The sequence below is a fragment of the Typopeltis vanoorti genome, chromosome 2, assembly GCF_054136105.1.
Source record: "Typopeltis vanoorti isolate ZY-2024b chromosome 2, IOZ_Tvanoo_1.0, whole genome shotgun sequence".
NCBI lineage: Eukaryota > Metazoa > Arthropoda > Arachnida > Uropygi > Thelyphonidae > Typopeltis > Typopeltis vanoorti.
In genome coordinates this window covers 174,988,276-175,011,215 of record NC_143550.1, presented here as the reverse complement: position 1 = coordinate 175,011,215, position 22,940 = coordinate 174,988,276, and the positions used below count along the sequence as shown (strand labels likewise).

The 22,940-nt window shown below is 33.9% G+C and overlaps 1 protein-coding gene across 2 annotated transcripts in view; it reads left to right on the top strand.

The window, feature by feature from the left end:
• The window catches only part of LOC150109682 (acyl-CoA dehydrogenase family member 11-like), a 233,196-nt gene extending 212,852 nt beyond the window's left edge, over positions 1-20,344 (top strand). For both annotated transcript variants that reach the window (XM_090409687.1, XM_090409688.1), the window contains one exon: positions 19,051-20,344. In XM_090409687.1, coding sequence (XP_090265813.1) covers positions 19,051-19,177 — 127 coding nt within the window. In that variant the 3' untranslated portion in view covers positions 19,178-20,344. The remainder of the gene's footprint in view (positions 1-19,050) is intronic.
• The last annotated feature ends 2,596 nt before the right edge of the window (positions 20,345-22,940 follow it).

Here is a 22,940-nt window from a genome sequence, read left to right as displayed (position 1 = left end):
ATCTGCATCAGAAAAAAATTACTCAGTTATTGAAAAAGAAGCACTAGCTATTGTACATGCCTTAAGGAAATTCAGATACATGTTACTAGGACAAGAAATTTTTCTAAGATCAGACCATAAACCCCTAACCTTTTTATCCACGATGAAGGATAAAAACCAAAGGATTATTCGATGGGCATTGGAATTACAAGAATTCCAAATACAGATATGTTATATTCCTGGAAAACTCAATGTAGTTGCTGACTACTTATCCAGGGCCCTAGATGATAAAGTAGATGAGGATATCAGTGCGAAAGAAAAGATAGTGAACTTGATAGCCGAAGAAAATGAGGGACAAGAAAACACAAGGAAACCCCCACACCTTCAGAATTGGACCAAATTCTCCATTATAGAAGCACAAAAATTGGATCCAACATGGGGAGAAATATATCGACGAATCAAAAATGGGGAAGGAGTCTTGGAGGAACACACGTTTTTGCAGTCCTTATTTTTGGATGATGATGGCCTCCTGATGGCAAAACATGATATCGCCGGAAATTGGAAAAACAAAATAGTAGTTCCTACTGTCATGATACCATGGGTGTTATATACCTTTCATGATGCTGATCTAGCAGGACACCAAGGGTTTTTCCGGACATGGGGGAGAATTAGAAATAGATATGTGTGGAAGGGAATGAGACGAGATGTTGAAAGTTATGTGTTTTCATGTCATCTATGTCAAAGAAAATCAAATTACGGAGGGAAGGCTCCTCTTCAACCTTTCCCTATTCCTAGTCGCCCTTTTCAAGCTTTGGCCATGGACATTATAGGTCCACTCCCTACTACCTCTAAAGGAAACAAGTATATACTTGTGAAAGGATGAATCGTACGCTGAAACAAACCCTATCCAAACTTGCTGATAATCACTTGTATAATTGGGATAAATTCCTTCCGCACACCCTTTTTGCCTGTAGGACAGCCCTGCATGCTGCCATAAAAGAAGCCCCTGCTGTAGTTTTATATGGTTTTGAACCACTGTTTCCCAGTGACTTCAAGAACATGCATGCAAACTCAGAATTCCCAGACATTGATCAGTATCTTAACAATATGATAACAATATGAACAACCGGAAAGTGTATATTAAAGTTTATTTAATCTATATTTCCAGTATACGCTGTCAATTCCTTAAATATTAGTTATTATATCTAACCAGCGTATAAGCCTCTCAACAAGAATATATACTTGTTGTAATAGATATGTTCTCTAGGTTTCCTGAAGCCACAGCTATGAAGAATCAAACTGCGCAAACTGTAGCTGACAAGTTGTTCAAGATGATCATTTCAAGATATGGAACCCCCCAAACACTTCTCACTGATCAAGGTTCAAACTTTACAGCTGAAGTTATGCTTCAATTATGTAAGTTACTGAAGATAAAAAAGCTTTTCACTACTCCTTATCACCCCCAAGGAAATGGAATGTGTGAAAGGATGAATCGTACGCTGAAACAAACCCTATCCAAACTTGCTGATAATCACTTGTATAATTGGGATAAATTCCTTCCGCACACCCTTTTTGCCTGTAGGACAGCCCTGCATGCTGCCATAAAAGAAGCCCCTGCTGTAGTTTTATATGGTTTTGAACCACTGTTTCCCAGTGACTTCAAGAACATGCATGCAAACTCAGAATTCCCAGACATTGATCAGTATCTTAACAATATGATCTCTGAGAACAAAATTGCATATGATCTAGTAGCAGAAGCCAGTCAAAACAGCTCACAAAAGGCTAGAGCCTATGCTAATAAACTAAGAACCTATAAGGAATTAAAACCTGGGAGCTTAGTACTTTTGCGACAAGATCATAGTAACAAGAGAACAGGAAAGTTTGGAAAATGTGCAATAGGACCTTATGAAGTTGTTGAAAAGACATCTCCTGTCAACTTTCGAATAAGAGAATCTACAGGAATGAAAAGAACTCTGGTTGTCCACTCAGACCGACTGAAATTGTTCAAGAAGAGACCTGACAAATTAGTCTGCCTAGGAGATTCTTTAGAAGCAATATTGGGAAAGGAAAGGAATTACCATAGAAGAAGTAATTACAGACGGAACACAAATATTACAAAACAGCCCAAACACAGTGATATTAATACAGAGCATGAATTGAATTTGGAAGAGACGATCCCATACTACAGACATAAAAGACATGCGGAATTTGTTAATGACAGTAATAAGAAACTTAATGAGGAACAGAATGAGAATAAATGCACAAATCATGATAAGGAACCAAGTTTCATTCAAACTAGGTACTACTTGAGAAATCGGAAAAGAAATATGTAATCTAGGTTCCTCCATGAAGGAACCTAATAATAAAAAAAAAATAAATAAATTTTTTTTAAAGGAAGAGTAAGCCTTTGTTGGATTCTGATTATGTAGAAATTAGAATAAATGTTGTTTGATTCAGAATCCAACATGACTTTCCGTCACAAGAACTATATTTGTAAATATTATTTGATGTAAATAACATAAATTATAATTGATATTATATAACTACCTTAATTATGTCAAATATTTAATTGCTTAATCAAAGAAATGTGTTAATGGTAAATAGATTCTGTATTAAATGTTATTAAGCTGTTTTATTTATTGTTATGTCAATATTGTAAGAACTTATATTTGTAGTTTAACTGCGCATTTATTGAAATGCGATCATTCTATTTATTCCTTTTGTGAAAGCTTAATGTTATGTAATAACTCAATGTAGTTGTATAGCGTAATGTAACATTCGCGAGAATGTTTACGTCTATCGGTTGTCATGGAGACGCGTGAAAATAAACGGGCGCGTGTGAAGGGAGCGTTTGTGGAGAAGAGAGAAAATAGATACGTAGTTGTAAGTGAGGGTCGGAACGGAACTTTGGAACTATAAGGTAGCAAGGAAGTAAACTAAAGAAGTAGATGTAATTAAAAGGTTCTTAGGGAAGAACTGAGTAGATATTTTTTTCATAAGTGAATCTTATAGTTGGCTGAAAGCAAAGTCAGCCGTAGTAATAAAGGAAATTATTGCCGTAATCGGATAATTAGAGAACTGGACATTCAAAGAAGAATTCTGAATAAATCCAGTCAGTCTACAATTACGACTTATTTCTATACTACGAAAAAAGGAATTGTACGGAGTTAAACTAGTTGATGAATGAAAAATAAGAATAATTAATGTACCTTATAGTTTTTATCTGGAGTTTTGAAGCGCGATTAATAAGGCTTAGTTATAACCTTGGAGAATTTTTATAAATGTGTTTCGCAAGTATGATAAATACAAATTGAAAGTGTGCTCACAAAATATTGGAAGTACTGAAGATTATTTCTGGTAAGGACAGTCACATTAGTTTATTTCAGTGTATGAAGATTTAAGTATTAGTTCCGTTGCGCTGTTTGTAACATTAACTGTAGCTTACCATCGAGGCTGAGAGTTGAAACTATAGACATTGAAATGATATCTACCGTGGTTAGTGCCTGTTATGAGTTAATCGTAGAGTGTAGCTGAGAGACACAAGGAAACTGTTTAAATAAGAATTTCTATTGTAATAAGTTGAGTATAGGAACTTTGTGATTCTGAAACTGTGAAATTGTATGTGAAAGTTTGAAAGATTGATTTATTGTGAATGACTTGACCTGATGTACTAGCTTGACTGAGTTATCATATTTAAAAGTGGAATACACGTATTTTGTTATATAACCATATATTAAATGTTTTGTTTGTTAATTTAAATATTGTGTTTGCCTGAATTTCTTTTTACTGCACCGTTCACAAAAATTCGGATCTAGCGGGAATCCCAGAAGGAAAGAAAATAAATACCATCGGCCTGAATGAGTGAAAAGACTCTAACTAATTTTGAATTAATCTTACTAATTCATATAGACTTATCTAAGGATAGAGTGGCGCAGTATAATAGAAATTTCTCTACCCTTAGATCAGTGATTAATTTGCAATTAGTTTCCCTTTATTTTATGAAAGTGACTTTTAGCAAGATGGCGGATTTAGAACATAACATGAAAATAGAACATCACGACACCCTCTGTTATTCATTATCTATATGGATCACATTATGAAGGAAAATGGTATTAAACATGATATCAGAATTGGAGCTGTTAATGTCAGCTCTTTGCTTTATGCAGATGATGTTATACTTCTAAATAAATCTGCTACAAGTTTGAAGATACCCTGACTAAATTGAATAACTGTTGTAATAGATATGGTATGAAGGTCAGCATTAAAAAGACAAAGACAATGAAAATAGGTAGAATTGTTAAATGCCAACTGTGTTGTGAATGGAGTACCTGTGGAACAAATAAAACATTTCAGCTACTTAGGCACGATTTTTAATGAAGATGGTAAATTAAATATGGAAATAGACAACAGGATCAACACAGCTGGTATAGTAGGGTCAAGTGAATAAATTCATATGGAATAAGAGAGAAATTAGTCAGAACACTAAATTAGCTGTAACAAGACATATTCACACCAGTTTTAACTTCTGGATCTAAGAGCTGGGTCAGAAGTAAAACATTTGACCAAAGACTAGAGACCGCAGATATGAGAGTCCTGAGAAAGATTATAGGTGTGAGCAGATGGCATCAATGGCAATATCATATTAAAAATGAGGATATTAGGAAAGAACTCGACATTGTCAGCATTCAGGAATGCGTTAGCATAGTTAATCTCAGGTGGTATGGTCAGTTAAACAGAATGGGAGAGGAAAGATTAGCAAAACAAGTGTTCTCTGCCAGGTTGGCAGGAAAACGACCCAGAGGAAGACCAAGATATAGGTGGATTGATATGGTACAAAGTGCCTTAGACAATAGAAATATAAGATCTGATAATGTTTGAGTCTTGACAAGTAACAGACTGATTTGGAGGAAAATTGTAGACAGGAAGTTAGTAATGATGTAAATTTTTCATGTAGTACTATCCATATCCTGAACGCGCCTTGAGGGTAAATGTCAGGAATTTGATGATGATGATAATCATTTAAAATCTTCACCTAAAATTACTCCAGAAATTCAAGCTGCATTATATTTATTGTGTAGCTAAGAAACAACACTGAATAACAATAAAACATGTTTAATTTCCATATCAATACATTACACTTGTTCAGAAAATTGGGAATATTCAATATTCTTTTACTTATACATGTGGTACAGAAGACATTCAATGCACATGAATGTCTTTCAGGTGTAGATAATAGTGGCATCGTATACCCATTTCGATTGGGTGTGCAGTCGCATGGCTTATGCAACCCGCACTACAAAATTCTCATAAATTTGACCGTATGATTGCATTTTTATTGATGCATGAAAGTTTTAAGAGTGTATAGTGCATCAGTGCTCATCTTAATTGGTTCAAATTATAGGATAACTCTGAATACTTTATCAATTAATTGAACCAAATCTGCATAGAGTGGGGACAATGTGTTTGTTTTAAGATATATTAGAAAACAATAATGAAGGAGAATGCTATGTTTGGTTGGTATATTTGAATTACTCAAAGGTGTAAAATTTGGAAGGACAAGGAGGCTTATTTCCTTCAACAACAATAATACAGTCTGCAAAAGCTCTGGCAAAGAAAAAGGACATTCAGTAGATCAACAACAATGTTTCTCATTTTAAATATGGGAAAAAAGTTATAAATTATTTATAGAAAATTATATATTAAAAACTCGTCTCTATTGGTGTCCTAAACACGTCAGTTCACACTTCATGCACGCAAAACAGATGAAACTTGGAAAAACAAAAAGAGCAATTCATGACAAATTACAGTGTTCAATTGGATTGGTTTAACAATATATAATAACCAATCACAGCCACTGATTTCTGGATGCTATTGTCTCAGCATACACCCTGCCTTGTCTTCTGGGCAGTTTAAAACCACTAGAATGCTAAGAATTTGACCTAATGTGCCATCTGTACATCTGTTCAAAGGTGTCCATATTTGTGACCGCACACCTGGGCTAATAACATGAATATGATGTGATGTTTACATGTTGAAAAGTGTCTTCTTCATGAAGCATTAGTATATTGTGTTTAATTTTAGGAATCATGCAAAACCAGGAAACAACTGGGCGAGTCTTTAACAAAAATGAATGCAAAATATAATATCGGTGATATTACCATTCCGTGGGTATGCATTGCATACCTAGCACACCTGGAATATACACCCCCGGCAGGTAATTCTGATTATCTGGTATGAGATCACCACCTACTTATTAGAGACATGAAGTGGTTTTGATAAACAGGGTTCCTGGAGTGTTCAAAGATGGAACTTGCCATCTTCAAATGCTCCATTCTAGAATACTTTGCATGAACCATGGATTTCTTCATTTTTTATTTCTTACAGACAACTTTCACCAAATACAGGATTCTTTAGCTATGTAAATCAGTGTTTTATTTTTTTCAGATATTGCCATTTCATTCTTGATGTGTATTGCTTTTCTTCTAACTCTTTCATTTTTTTCTCAATCAGATATTTCCATATCTGATTCTACAAGTTCATATCTGAAAATTGTTCAACTCAGACTCTTTTCAAAACTTTTATATACATTTTTCTTTTCATTGTGCTATTTATTTTTATCCTGTTAAGAATTGGATTATAATCACTTTCTATTTCAAATCCTCTGAACAACTGAATCCTATAAAAATCTGAAGATATTGACATCAGTTATTAGTGGATATTAATCTATTAGTAGAAAGGCTATCTCCAGATATCAAAAATGTAAATTTCAACCAAATGTACAGCTATGCAGGGCATAGAAACTTTGGGTACATTCTATACAAGAACTATCGCAGTACCAAACTAATATGACAGTAAGATGCATTTCCCATTAGAGACACAGCTTCATCTTCTAAGTATATATTTGGTTTAATCCTTTATTCAAGTGTAAGCAAACAATGTTTGCACATGAAGTATTTTCAGGACTGGGACAACTCATGGTAAAGGTGGTATAACTTCACATCACTTGCCTTAATATCCCATAATGCAAAGCACATATCCTTATGAGTATGTATAATGCTATGCATTATGGGAAGGGTCACTACCCAGACTAGTTTGACTTTTATTGAGGTCTCATCAGTGAGAGAGAGTATCTTCACCTCTGGGTCCTTAGTATCCCATAATGCAAAGTACATATGGGATACTAAGGCAAGTGATGTGAAGTTATACCACCTTTACCACAAGTTGCCCAGTCCTGAAAATACTTCAGGTGCAAACTTTGTTTGCTTACATTTGGATAAAGGATTAAACCAATATATATATATATAATTGGTAGCATAACCAAGTGAAAAAACTTCCATCAACTATCTCTCATCCAGATTATTTTAATAACAAGGTGTGACACCTTTTGGCAACTGGTATATGGAAATATGACTTATGCATTACTTCCACCTTAGTATCACCACTTCTGGGTCTGGCTCCCACTTATGAGATCCCTAAGGGTCGAAACTGGTTGGAAGCCTGGGTGATGGATGGCAATGAAGTTCTAACTGAAGCTTGGCTGTTGCTGTTACCCAGGTAGAGGGGTAATAGATGGCAATGCTGTAGCCCATGAAGTTAACTGAGGCACGGCTGCTGCTATTCTGCTTGGTGGTGGGGTGAGCCTGCCACTGGGTAGAGCCAAACGCTGAGAGTTCTTCTCAGTGACAGGGTGAGCCTGTTACTGAGGGGAACAATGCTGAGTTTTGATCTTTTAGGTCACTCATTGTTTGGTGATCAAGGGGATCTCACGAGTTTTTGGAGAGGTAACCTAGCACTTAATACAGGGAAACCGGTCTGGGTAGTGACCCTTCTCATAATGCATAGCATTATACATACCCATAAGAATATGTGCTTTGCATTATGGGATACTAAGGCAAGTGATGTGAAGTTATACCACCTTTACCACAAGTTGCCCCAGTCCTGAAAATACTTCAGGCGCAAACTTTGTTTGCTTAAACTTAGATAAAGGATTAAACCAAATATATAATTGGAAGCATAAACAAGTGAAAAAACTTCTATCAGCTTCATTGTTTGTTATAATACACTTGGATTTTCATTAATGGATGGATGTTTAGGATCTATTTTGATATACTCCTCCTCACTAGATAGAAAGAAAATATCCTAGGCAAGGATCAACCAGTACTACAGAGTAACATATGTGAAAAGTATTTATTGTCAGTTTCTAAGTTGATTATTAAGGTATCATTTAGTTTCAGTCAGAGCCACTAAAGGCTTCCTGGTTTGGATCAGACAGATATTTCCAGTTATGCAGATAGAAATTCTGTCTATCTGTTCAAGCTACAGCAATCAGAAGGATGCATAAAGATTGAAAAAAAAAAATACATTTCAGCCAAATGTATTAACTATAGAAGTAGTGATTATCCTTCAGCACTAACGTTGCTTTAATAATGAACTCCTATAGTAAATTATCTATCAGGAATTGCATCTTTTTGTTGTATTGATACCAAACCTACTATAATAATCCCTATGGTGAACTGCATTCTAGCAATATGTGTGATAGTGAAACAACTGACTTTACAATGATGTTTCCTGAAGAAATATCATTATCACCAACCTTTCCACTATGAATAAACTATTCATTTTGGAGGCTTAATGGAATTTTTACAACACTCAAAAAGAATTAAAATAGAATTTAATACTTCCTATATTTCGTCCCAGTCACTAGGACATCTACGGGGATTACAAAAAAATTAATGTAACATGCACACAAAAATCCTGCAATACTAAGCCCAACCACGTGGGTGACACTAAAGTCCTATCTAGGTGGATAGGTTCCACCTAGATAGGAGATAAAAAACGAGATATAGGTATTTTACATTAACAGACAAATTAGATCACAGTATAACTATAAAATGGCATGAAAGGAAATGTAGTGATACTCTAAATTGTAAATGTAGCTTAATCAAAAAAACAACACCGTCAAGTATTTGGGACTCCATATCGACAGCAATTTGAAGTGGAACTCTCACACCACTTTCTTAACATATAAGTTTAGGTTCATAATCAACAGAATATATTATGTTAAAAAATTTGTAAATGCAGCATTCTTAAGTTGTTTATACTATTCCTGGGTAAATTCTTCACTGCAATATAGCATTACCTGTTGGGGAGGAGACTATTATAACAATCTGCTTCCATTAATAAGAATACAAAACATAATAATAAAAGCCATAACTATTACCGACTTTGCACATTCAACCAATGATCTGTATATCGTTCATAATATTCTACCATTTCAGAAACTATATCTCTACGGTTGTCTGTTATATGTAAAAAGAAACACTGAAAGTTTCTTGGTATATAATGTAGACTATGGATTACGCTGCGGTCAAAACACGCTGGAAGTACCTAAGGCTAACAAAGAAATTTTTCATAAATCTTTCGAGTACATTGCGACGAGCAGCTATAATAAACTTCCGAATGAAATTAAATCCATAACCTCAGAATATGTATTCAGAAAAAGATTGAGAAACTACCTTATGGGATTAAAGAATGTTGACAATTATTTTAAACGTATAGTATAAGAGATCATTATAACTCATATATCATAACCAATTAAGGTATTGATTTACAAATTGGTTCATTTGGCTCATTCAATTAGGAATTAAAATATCAACATGTACTTTATTATAACTGGTAAGGGAACCCTCTTAGATGTGGTCCCCGGACTCTCAGTGTCTGTTTTGAGCTAATTACTTTTCTAGTAACCAGTCTACGGCCCTTGGTTACACATATCTGCATTAACTAACTTACATTACTCTAAACCAATTACTTATAACTTTGAAACCATTCGAAATATATTATATTCTACTTGCATATATGAGAAAACTTTTAATTAACCATAATAAAATAATAGCCATAATAAGTGTTAGTACCAACAGAATATGATAGTAATACTTGAATTTTATTTTGTAACATTGTACTGTGCATTGAATTGTATTGTGAAATATTGCCATAATTATACAAGTTGAATAGTATAATATGTATAATTTGTATGCGTGATGTGAATAATAAGCATTAAATAATAATTAATAATAATAACTGGTAACGTAAAGAAAATTTTCAATACAGTTAGCACAAAATTCGAAATAGTTCATTATAACTATTATTTAATATATATTGCAATATGTCTTGCACGTTATTTAAATTTTTTTGGTCCAAGATCAATTCTCCTAACAAATCAATTTCCTGGATTAAGTCTTCATTTACTATATTTTACAAAATCCCTTGAGCGATTTTCTAGTTCATTTTTTTCTAATGTTTTTATATCAGTGATTAATTTAAAATAAGAAATAACATTGGGTATATTTTTAAATCTCTCATCTATTTGTACAATAACAGTATCAATCATAACGTTGAAAAAGTGACATCTAAATTCCTCCACTGGGTTCAGTAAAACTTCATCTTCTGCTAGTTCGGAAAATAATCTTTTCTTTTTCGAATTCTTTTTTCAGGGAAGTCTTCGGAAATATTCAAGTTTTGTGCTATCATTTTTGCGTCGTCTAAAAATGTGTTAAATTTTGATCTTAAATTTTGGATTTCGTTTTTAATTTTATTCACTAAATTAAAAGCAGAGTCAAGAACAATTGTTTTTGCTTGAAATAGTTTGTTGATACTATTCATTTTTGGCAATATTGTAAACCACACCGATAAGCTTAAAATAAATGGCATTTCTTGTAATGAATCTAGTAGACTTTTAGCTTCGAATACTGCTGTGTTATCGTTGATTGCACCAATAAATTCTTCTAAGGCATTATAAGTTTATTCAAACTGTGTATACACTGCTTTGACTGTGTCTATTTTGGCTTCCCATCGAGTATCACATAATGGTTTAAGCGTAATATTTAAATGTTATTGTATAATTTCTCACCTTTTTGTAGATGCAGAAAATATGCAGTATAAACATTGCAATATTCCGAAAATTTTTTGACAATATATACTACTGGAAACAGCACCACAAATTATCAAATTAAAAGAATGTGATAAGCAAGGTACATAAATTGCATGAGGGTTTAAACTAATTATTCTAGATTGTATGCCTTTATATGTTCCCTTCATACTGCTACCGTTATCGTATGCTTGCCCTCTACAATTCATAATATCTAAATCAAGTTCACCTATTCTTTTTAAAAGCAAATTTGCTAGTCCTTCACCAGTCACATCAGTTACTTCAATAAATCCTATAAATGACTCATTTATAATTAATTTTTTGTCTACAAAATTTACATATCTAATAATTATTGAAGTTTGTTCCTTGTGAGAAATATCGGGAGTACAATCCGTTTGAATACTGTAATATATGGCTGCTTTTATATCGTCCTTAATTTTATTAAGGACTTCATCCTAATGCAGCAATAATTTCCTCTTGAAATCTATGCGCCAAATGATGCACAATTCTTTTTTTCGTATTTTTAATTGTGTTTACATGATCCATTACACAGGATCATATTTACTTAATAATTCTACTGAACTTAAAAAATTTCCATCATTCGGCATTCCTATTGTTTCATGGGTTCCTCGAAATGACAGATTATTACTTGCTAAAAATAGAATTACATCTACAATTCTTTGGAACAGTAATTTCAGACATTCTGTTTCTTTATTTATATTAATTTAATTTGTTCTGTCAACAGTCGAACATAAATTAAACCTTTTTAACAATTCTTGCCAAGCAATAAAAGAATTAAAGTGACCCACAGAAAGCTCATGATTTCGAATTACAGATGATAGTTTTCTCCATTTATTAAAACCATATATAAATCATGTTGATTGATCTTTTCCTCTTCTTTTGGAAAATAATACACAACAAAAGCAAAATACTGAGTCTTGAGCTTTGGAGAACCAGCTGCAAAGCTGAGTTTCACCATTTGGCATTTTTTTTAAATAGTACGATGTAGAAAATGATCTACCTTCAACATTCTTAATGAATGCGTCTTGATGATGTTGTTTAGGTCTGGTTTTAACACAAAATAATCTAAATTTATCAGTTATAATATTTGGCCACAAACCTGGATCATTTATATTCACTTGATCACCATCGTTATTATTGTTTTCATCGTTATTTGCTGTATCCGTCTTTTTCGATGAATCCCACAATTTCTACATTTTTGTTGAAAAGTTATGTAGCTTGTTTGGAGTTTCTTCTTCAGTTGAAGTTTGAATCGCAACTACTGAAGTCGTAGCAATTTTGTTGTCAGATTTATTTTGTAGCCATGAAAACAAATTGACTTGTGACTTTTTGAGATTTTGCTTTTCTTCTTATTTCCTTTTTTGACACCCACAGGGATACTTTCTTGGCATGGACATTATGGGTTAGGCTTTGCCTGTCAAATAAGTAAATAATATTAAATATTTTTATCCCATGAATTAACAAAAAGTTAAATATGTACATACTTCTTACAATATTACAAAATTTTAGAAACACTCAAGGAAAGTGTTTATTTTTTTCTTTTGTTTACTTCAGTACATCAGTTTCACCCTTATCTATCACTATTAACTGAGTTGAAATTAACGTAGTTGAGATCTAATCATGTGCAGACAACGCTTCATAATCCTGAATATTGATAATACATTTCACATAGCTTTAAAAATAACTTATCGTATTTACTGGAATATAACTGGTCCTTGCGTATAACTCGCACCTCTGATTTTACTTTGCGAAAAACCACACGCCCTCCATACTAGCCAATACGTCTGCAGACGCAAGTAAAAGCAGGTCGTTTTATTGTATCACTGAATAAGGTACAAACATTTGCAGTCTGTGTAATATATTTTTCAACAAATAGTGCAATTAGTGACAGCTGGGATAAAAATGGCACTAACTAAATTGCATGTCCCTTCCCCCAAAAACTATGCTATTTAGTCGCAAGCAAAACCATATGCTGCACTGACAAACACTAAAAACTAGATGTGTGAGTCTGTCCCACCAGCTCAAATGCAGAGCAACAATAAAATTCAACAGAAAGTGTTAAAATTCGTAAATGTGTTAAGGCTAGGAAATATATAGTGAATATTGTTATGGCACTTTCAGATATTGAATTTGGTTGAAGAGAATTAGCATTTCAGTTCAAAAATTGTCGGCTGACTTTTATCTTTGACTCGCACGATCTTTTGTTAATACTGCACCAATCATATGCACGTATCTTTACTGGCCTAGTACCATGGCTGTTTGTTCATTAGTCATTCGTGAAGGATTGTTCGTTAAGTATCTCAAGTCTTGAAAATTACTGCTAAATTTTGCTTGAAATAATGGGAAAGCAGATGGTGCTATTTGGGTAGGATGCACACAAGGAGACTGCTATTTAGGCAGGAAATACCAATTGCAATATATGCGGGGATTTTACAAAAAAAACTAAAAACTTTACTTTCCAAAAATCAATGTAAAGGAAATTTGCTTTTATATCTAATAAGTTAAACATATTAACTGACAATAAATACTTCCAATCCATATTTTAATGACTTGTGATTTAATAAAATCCAAATCCAAATACACTTTAGAAAATGGATACGTTTTACGAAATATGAAAAGATATATCAAATGATGGTAAAGAAGTCCCGCCATGTCTGGATGCCTGACGAATAATGCAACAACTGAACTGGAAAAAAACTTGTACATCAGTATATCGCGGAGATATATTGATGGCTTGGAAATAGGATGTTTGTTTCTAATTTTCTTATTACTTATTATTACGAAACAGTTGGTAGAGTTTAATTAATTATTGCATTTTTATTTGGTATAGCTGTACTTAATAAAATTGTATTATATTAAGTTAAAATATGTGTCAGCGAAGATGTTTGAAATGTATTTTTTTATTTAATTATTTTTTAAAATGAGCCCTGGGGTGCATGCCGGAAAAAAGTCATTGGTGTGCCATGTTTGGCAGGCATGTTAAGGGTTGTTCGCCCATGCTCTAGACTAACCATATATAAAGAATATAATAAATATTTTTTCAACGGTTTCGATAACAAGCCAAATGATATAAATGTGTAACAGATTAGGAAAAAACTAATGATGAATCAGGCATATTTTAGCATTTTAGAGTAAAAACGTATTTCATGTTTGTTAATTTTTATACACTGCATAAACGCATCAAAAGGATTAAGCAAAAATCCTAATATAATAGAGAAACACTGAGATATTATTATTACTGGAGGCCCTAAAATTCTGTCGATGAAATCCCTTTAGCTATAAGCAAAATTAGAAGAAACATAAAAATAACAATAAATAAAAAATACATTTCCGCAAATGTGTACAACTGTGCCCACTCGATTGTGTGGCCTGGGTGCATTGCACCCACCGCACCCCTGAGATGGCTGGCCCTGAAGACTGCATTAAACATGCACATACCTGATGTTCTGAGAAGTAGCTGAATAACTTACAATGGAACAATAGATAAATCAGCTAAAACACAAAGCCAGACAATGCTCAAACCAATTTTAAGACATGGATTTGAAAGTTGGCTTAGAAATAAAATGGTTGGTCAAAGACTGGAGAAAGCAGTTTTAAAATCCTGTGGAATGAGTAGGTGGTATCACTGTTAGAACTATATTCAAAATAAAGATATCAGAAAATAATTTCACATTCTGGAATGTGGTCACTTTAACAAAATGAGATGTGAAACACTAGCAAAATGTAAGAACTAACATACAGTATAGTGATTTGGTAAAAAATTGACAGCAGCTAGTTGTTCACTACAGTTGTTCCAATAGAAATTCTGCTGGGTCTGGCAGGTATCACCGCTCCATCTTTTCTTTTCTTCCTTTAGGAAACTATTTATTAAATATTGTGTTGGAGTATCATAACACCTGATATATTCCTTGGAGAATCAACACCAGAAAATGGTGATTTCATTTTTTTTTTTTTTTTTTTTTAATCTGGTCCACAGATGAAAGGCCACAAGACCTATAGCACACTAGTGCTGTGTGGGCAAGAGGAATAGAAGAAAGGAGTCTGTTCACATTTTGCTTGAACAGCCGAGGGTTGTAATCTTTGGGGGAATGAGAAGTGAGAAATGGAGTGGGAGAAACAGAAGGAGAGTGAGGGAATGATAGTGGCCAATTCAGCTGAGTACTGTCCATTAAAGTATCCGTAGAGGAGACACAAGGCAGAAACTAAATGTCTATTGAGAGAGGGATCATTAATTAGCAGGATTGCCCTCTTCTGGATAGAATCGAGCAATCTTAGAGAGGATTTTGGTGCACCACCCCAAATATGGGAGCAATATTCCATGGCTGGATAGATTTGGGCTTTGAACAGAGTTAGCAGCTGTGAAGTAGCATCTTGTGCAAAAAATATCCCAAGTTTTGGCAGCTGCAGAAGCTATAGTTGAAATATGGTTGTGCCAGGAAAGATTGGAAGTGAAAGTAAGTCCAAGAAGAGAAATCTGATTGTGTTTGGATATCTTAGTATTACTAAAGGTAAGGGAGAGGGATACGAGCTCTTTCTTGTGAGAGATCAGACAGAACTGAGTTTGGGCAGCATTGAAGTTTACAAGGTTGTCCTTGCCTCACTGGTATATACAGCTAGGAGATCTGAGTTCAGGTTCCTGGTCATGGTAGAGCTTGAGGATTTTAATACTTGAGCACTAACAGGTTTGTCAAATGCAATTTTAAGATATTTTAATAATAAGATGTTTTCATATTCTTTTAATATACAGTTGATTCTTGTTATAGCAAACATTGCTATAACAAACTTGCTCACTATAATAAATTACCAAAAAATTCAGCAATGAGATATCAAGCCTTGTGGGATAAATTGGAACTATTACACCATTTCTATGACATAACTGAGAGAAAAATTTGGAAATACTTGGAAACAGTATGAGATTCTAAGCATCTATATATAAACCCAAGTATCAACCCGTCTGAATACATCCTAGCCATCGTTAGCCAAATGTGTGTACACAAATGCCTAAACATGAACAATGCGACATACAATTAGAAATATTTTTTTTTAAAAATAGCCTCTTCTATAACTACATGGTGGTTTTTGCCTTTGTTAGTTTTTACTGTTTGCTTATTAGTTTGTGTTTACACCTGAAGAAATCCTATGTAATTAGGATGAAATGTTGTTTTTAATTAAAACAATTGTTACTATCTTATCCTGGTTTTCTGCCTTATAAACTTTTACTTACATATTTGTGAACCAGCAAAGTCCACATGCTTATATATACAGGGTGTTCGGGATAAATTTGACATATTTATAATTAATTATATTTTTCCGTAAGTTACATGTATTAACACACACTTCTCTTCATTTAAAAGTTTGGACCCTTCTTCATTCATATACAAGATGTCAGAAAGGATGGATAGCTGGAACCCACCTGAATCATGGAAGAAAATAACTTGTATCACGATGATTCGTGCCCGCCATCAAAATAAGGATATTACGACTGCTGCCCAATGCTCCCTGAATACAGTAAAAACAATCAGGCATGAACTAGAGACTTGCAATGGTGACTACGAGGATGTAGCAAGAAGAAAGATCCCTAGCAGACGATCTGATTGCGTTCGTACAGCAGAATTCCTCGCAAATCTGCAGGAACAGGTGTTGAAGAACCCTGGCATTGGAATTCGGGCTTTGTTCGTGGAGTTGCTAACTGTAGTCAAGCCCTGGATAACAAGGGTAGCCAATGGTAGGCCGTATGTATGGCAGCAGGATTCGGCCCCTTGCCACACCTCTGGGAAAAGTCAAAAATGGTTGTCTGAAAATTTCTACGACTTCACCAGTCCAAATGTTTGGCCTCCAAACTCCCCAGACCTTAACCCCATGGATTATTTTGTATGCGGCGCAGTTGAAAAAGACACCAATCGCACTTCCAGTAATACAAAAGCCCAGTTAATGGATAAAATTAAAACAGTTTTTGCGGCCCTTCCCAGGGAGACTGTAGCATCAGCTTGTTCGAGGTTCCGAAGCAGAATTGAAGCTGTGATCGATGCTAATGGTGGTTATTTTGAGTAAATCTTGTTGATAGTATTGTAATTAATTCTGCCTGTAATGTTTTTTTGTCAATTCATTAAATTTAATAGATACAAAGAAGATTTTCTTTTTCCTTACGAAACTGTCAAATTTATCCCGAACACCCTGTATATAGGGCATGTGTAGCTCAGTGGAAGCAATGCTTGTGTCCTCTGTGCTTGGTCGCTTGAAGTTAGACTTAAGTTTAAGTCTAGTCAGCAATGGAGGAACTTTTTCTAGGCCTTTCTTTGACCAGTTCCAGAGTTAGTCGATCTCTGGCATAGGCAAGTGGGTTTTTCCTCCTGGAAACCTACTGGTTTTTCATCCCACAAACTCGGGAAAATCGACTGTAGTACCCACATTATTTCAGAGAGTAACATATCTTGTTAGGATTAGGTACCAAGAGATGGCAGCACTTGTTTGCCAGCCTCTTCATCGGTGGCAGCTTATAATTAGTGGTAGTCACAGGCCAGCTATCTCTGATTGGCTACCGGTGGAGATTGACTGCCCACTCTGTCTCCAAATGCTAGATAGGTATAAAGGCCTCATCAACTCCCTATAAGGAAATAAAAGGCATTAGCTGATTTATATATATATATATATATATATTTTTATGAAAAAAATTGAATGACTAGAACCGAGATTTAATTAAAAAGGTTTTAATATAAACACACTACTAGTTTCGGCCTGTAACAGCCTTCTTCAGGTGACATTATAAAAGAAAAAACACTAAACATTGAGGGTTAAAAGACTATGAACATCATAGAAGATGATTTCTCTCGATTCCACAATTTTTCTCTCTATTTCGTCACTGCAACGGAAGATGTTTGTAGATTTTTCCCAGCAGACTTTGTGACTTTGGTTATCATCATTAGGATTAGCCGAGAAGAGGATATGACTTGATAATGCACTTGCTCGCTGTCTCTTGTAAGTAATGTCTCTCATGTGTTCTTCCATACGCATTTCGACAGATTTGTCTGTCTGCCCGAAATAAGGAATATCGCAGTCAAATACCCTGCCGTATATAAAATATTATGTGACTGCGATATTCCTTATTTCGGGCAGACATGTTTGTAGATTTTTCCCAGCAGACTTTGTGACTTTGGTTATCATCATTAGGATTAGCCGAGAAGAGGATATGACTTGATAATGCACTTGCTCGCTGTCTCTTGTAAGTAATGTCTCTCATGTGTTCTTCCATACGCATTTCGACAGATTTGTCTGTCTGCCCGAAATAAGGAATATCGCAGTCAAATACCCTGCCGTATATAAAATATTATGTGACTGCGATATTCCTTATTTCGGGCAGACAGATAAATCTGTCAAAATGCGTATGGAAGAACACATGAGAGACAGCGAGCAAGTGCATTATCAAGTCATATCCTCTTCTCGGCTAATCCTAATGATGATAACCAAAGTCACAAAGTCTGCTGGGAAAAATCTACAAACATCTTCCGTTGCAGTGACGAAATAGAGAGAAAAATTGTGGAATCGAGAGAAATCATCTTCAATCCTGTTCATCTAAATAACAACTTAAGCTACAACCTCCCGGATAGTCATTCAGCTGTAATCATGTACTGGCGTTCACGTGATGCAGCAAGCACGCACTCTCCCAACAATGCAACAAAGGAAAGAACAGCTTCAAATACAACTACAACGTTTTAATGCTAATTATGTATAAAGACTGTCTATGATGTTCATAGTCTTTTAACCCTCAATGTTTAGTGTTTTTTCTTTTATAATGTCACCTGAAGAAGGCTGTTACAGGCCGAAACTAGTAGTGTGTGTGTATATATATATATATATATATATATATATATATATATATATATATATATATATATATATAAAAGCTAATGTATTTTCTTTACTAGCTATTTTCATATTTTCTTTTCTTTTGTTAATATCTTCTCTTAAGCAATCTAATGATCATTAAGAACAATGATTGCATGTGTTGTTCATTGCCAATTCTTTTGTAAAAGATGTAGTATATATGTGTTTATTATTGTACAATAGATGAATAACATGTTAATTAATTTCACTTTAGTAAATTTCATTTGGTGTATGTATTGCAGGTGGTGTCTTGGACAAGATTTGACCCCAGTTTTAACTCAGAATAAAATGAATTTATATGCTGAAAATTCAATCAGGTCTGACAGATCATTGGTAATGGATGGTTATAATGGAAATAATAAACACTGAACTTGTTTAAAGGAGCTCATCTAAGATAGTAAAATTTTTTGTGCACATATATAAAAATATTCCTATTTAAAAAAAAAAAAAAACATTCAGCCAATGAAACATTAAATGAATAAAAGTGATAGGAATAGTCAGTAGTCATCTGATGTACTGTTAATTTGTTAGTGAATTCTAAAAACATGGTGATGAGTTTAAAGTGTAAATAAATCTAGAATAAAATGTATTGCTACTATTCTACAAATTCTAGTAAAGATATACTGACATGCAAGGTATTTTTGGATATAATATACAATACTGTATTTTTATGTAGTTTCAGCAATTAACTGTATTTTATGCTTGCAAGTCACTAATCGTTATGTATTAAGGACTCTTTACCCCTCTGTAATTTGTTCCCACCCACTTTTGCTTTCTGGACCATTATGACAGCATTTCGTGATCAAATTTCCTCTTTGCCACAAAAATTTGTTCTCAATGAGTATACACTGGTTTGTGGCTAAGAATTTTTTAACGTATCAGCAAATCTCCATGGAGTTAAGACTCATCACAGGAGGTCCCACTCTCACATGCACAGCTCATCATACCTTGACTTAAATGCATTCACTGTCCATGCAAAAAATCTACTTCTCACACCACTCCTTGCTTACACCTACCTTATACAGCTTCCAGGAATGACCTCTCATTCTTCCCCTGTCTGCAGATATTCTATGAAAAATCTCATCCATGTTAATCTTGTAATTACCACTTACCAACACTTATATATATCTCAATCATGTCTCCCCTCTTCCTTCTATCCGCTAGGCTCTGTAATTTGCATTTTCTCAATCTGTCATCATATTCCACATTCCAGAAACCAACTTAGTCAATTGTCTCTGAACTTTCACCAACAACAAACAGAAATTGTCATTCCAGCAGTCCTCCCAAATACTAACTGGACTCAGGTTTGCTTAACTTCATTGATGAAATGAGAACCAGTGCTTTCAAACCAATTTGGCTGCTAACTTTTTAAGTGTTTGTTTATTCAGATAAAGCACATAAACAAACATTTAAAAAGTGAATATAAATTTTCAGGAACATAAGTCTTAAAATGCCTATTTTATTAATGAATATTAAAAATTCTGATAGTGAATATCTTTTTAAAAATTACTTATTTTTTATGTTGCATCCACCCACAAAAGGTTATTTGCAAACCTATAGTACATTTGGTATCATGGGTGGGCTAATGACTTTTTTTCTATCTATTTTAAAAATATATTTTATACTTTTTTGTATTTTTAATTTATTTTTTACATAGTCTGGAAATCCTGCTCTAAAGACCAAACATGGAACTTCTTCAAACCATTCCAAGCTTCCAAAAAGCTGGGCAGTGGAAATGAAATTTACATTACATTTTGTTATGTCCCTATCTTATGATTTTTGTTTGACTTCCAAACTGCCTTCGTCTATATTCTCCTAACTTCTACTCTCTAGTTTCTATTAATATCTGAGTTATTATTCCCCGTAATATCCCTAGTATTTGTATTTTAACTGCGCTCTTTGGGATATTTAGTTTAAGATATTTTATACATAAACAGAGAAAGGAACTCAAATATCTGAAAGTGTAACTATTGCAGTCGTGACACTATTTCTTGTTATTCAACATTAATTCCTTGAACTTCCCGTTTCTTAACATTAGTTCCCCGTGTGGTTAGGCTCGAATGTTTCTAAGCGGTGCATTGGATTAGCATTATCAGACAACTATCTGTTTCATTAAAACAAAGGTTTATTAATTCTCTAAGCATGGTACATATCAAATTACTCAACTAAATTATTTACACACTAAAATTAGCTTAACACAAATAGTTGGGCTATGATTCGAAAAAAGTTACTACGATCATGCCGCCACAAAATTTCATACAAAACATGAATTCACTTAACATGGAAAGATTAGATCACCACACATTAATAGATTATTTAACTTCAAGAGCACTAACAAAGTCATTAACATTCCAGCACATACTTATGACAATTCCGATTCTCTATACATCACACTAGGCATTCAAATTCCTCAGTCTACTTGATTACACAATTTACACTAATCAAACTCAATATTAACAAAACCATTTACTTCATTAACTTCCCTTTTCTATATAGTAGGCACTCAAGATTCTTAGGACAATTAATTATTCACAAAATTTCCACTCTAGCTAGCTTAAGTGTAACACTCTCTATCAAATTCTAAAGTCCTATTATAATTTTTCTCTAATTACTTTAACAGTTCCGTATTATGACAATGGTACCTATCACAAACAACTTCTAGTTAACATAATACAAAATTCACAATACCTTTCTTTAGCTTCACTTACGGGCCTTTACCTTCTATTGAACGAACTTGCTTGTATAACTTCTTGCAATTCAGGGCTTTATGAACATCTGCGCCGTCGGCTGTACTATCTGAAATGAGGACATCTATATCTTCACAGTTTCCTATGACTTTATGGTATATTTCGCTTTCTACATAGGAATACGGGAAAAGCTTTCCCGCTCACCTTCGATTCCTTGTTGTGGCATGAGGATATAAGCCATATCTCTCCACTCAGGAACACCGTGAAATCCACTAGAAAAACCCGACTAAAACCACCGCGACTATCCAAATGTTTCTTCTCCTCTCGCAACGGACAAAAAGGCATCAAGGCTCCTTGACCACCTAAACATCTTCCCCCCAAACCCAAGAGAGCCTACTCTTCGAAACAAAAATCCAAAAAAGGCCTCCAAAGGGGGGGTTACCACCCTTTTATAGCTGCTCCCCTTGCGGTGCCCTTTCTTACTTCTTTCTCCCGCCTCCTACTTGTTTTCCGTCTGTCTACCAATTGGATAGCATTTTGTCGCCATAAGTCATTTTGATCGGCAACTCGTAACGAAGTTTCTATCCGGGGTATAGGCCCTAAGTGATATTCCGTTATTTCCCTTGTTAGCCTCTATCTTAACCCTTTTTCAAACCTTTTCTCAGAATTCTACTTAATGCTTAATCTGTAGCCTCTTACATAGCACATTTTATGACTCATTCTTTTGTACTTATGCACTTAACTCTTTCATTCTTAATCGTATTACTATATTAATTCTCAGTTAGCTACTTATTTGATACAAATCCCTTGTTTAGTCATAATACATCTTAATACATTCTTTTCTTTTGTTATCTTAACTAAACAATAGACCTTTACATTTTACTCATTTTATACTGGATGCAAGAATATTTTATCAATTAAATTATCCTTTTTGTGCAGGGGTTTTTATTTATGTTATTTTTCATGTTACACCATAATAACTGAGAATACTATATTCTCAAGATATCAGGTGTAACAATTTATGTATAGCACATTCACATTTAACTTTTTTTTTTTTAATACAGAATTCTCTACTGTGTACTACATGAGATAACATTCACAAATCACTGTAATTGCAGATTTGCATTAAACAGTACTGGTGTGTTCTAGACTTTGAATCTAACGAATAAACATGGTCCACCCAATATTCATGTGTTATTATGTTTAGTTCAAACTTAATATACTACATTTTAGTGAAATGAATGCAAGCAAATGTTCCTTTATCTTACACATTATATAAAATAAATAGCTAGCTTATAGATGAATATTATACATTAGGTAGATATATACTGTGTGCGCATATATACAAGGGTGGTCTGAAAAGTCGTCAGCCTAACAATGAAAAAACGAATTTATAATTTCAAAACTATTTTTATTTTTCAACATAATCTCCCTTAAGACTAATA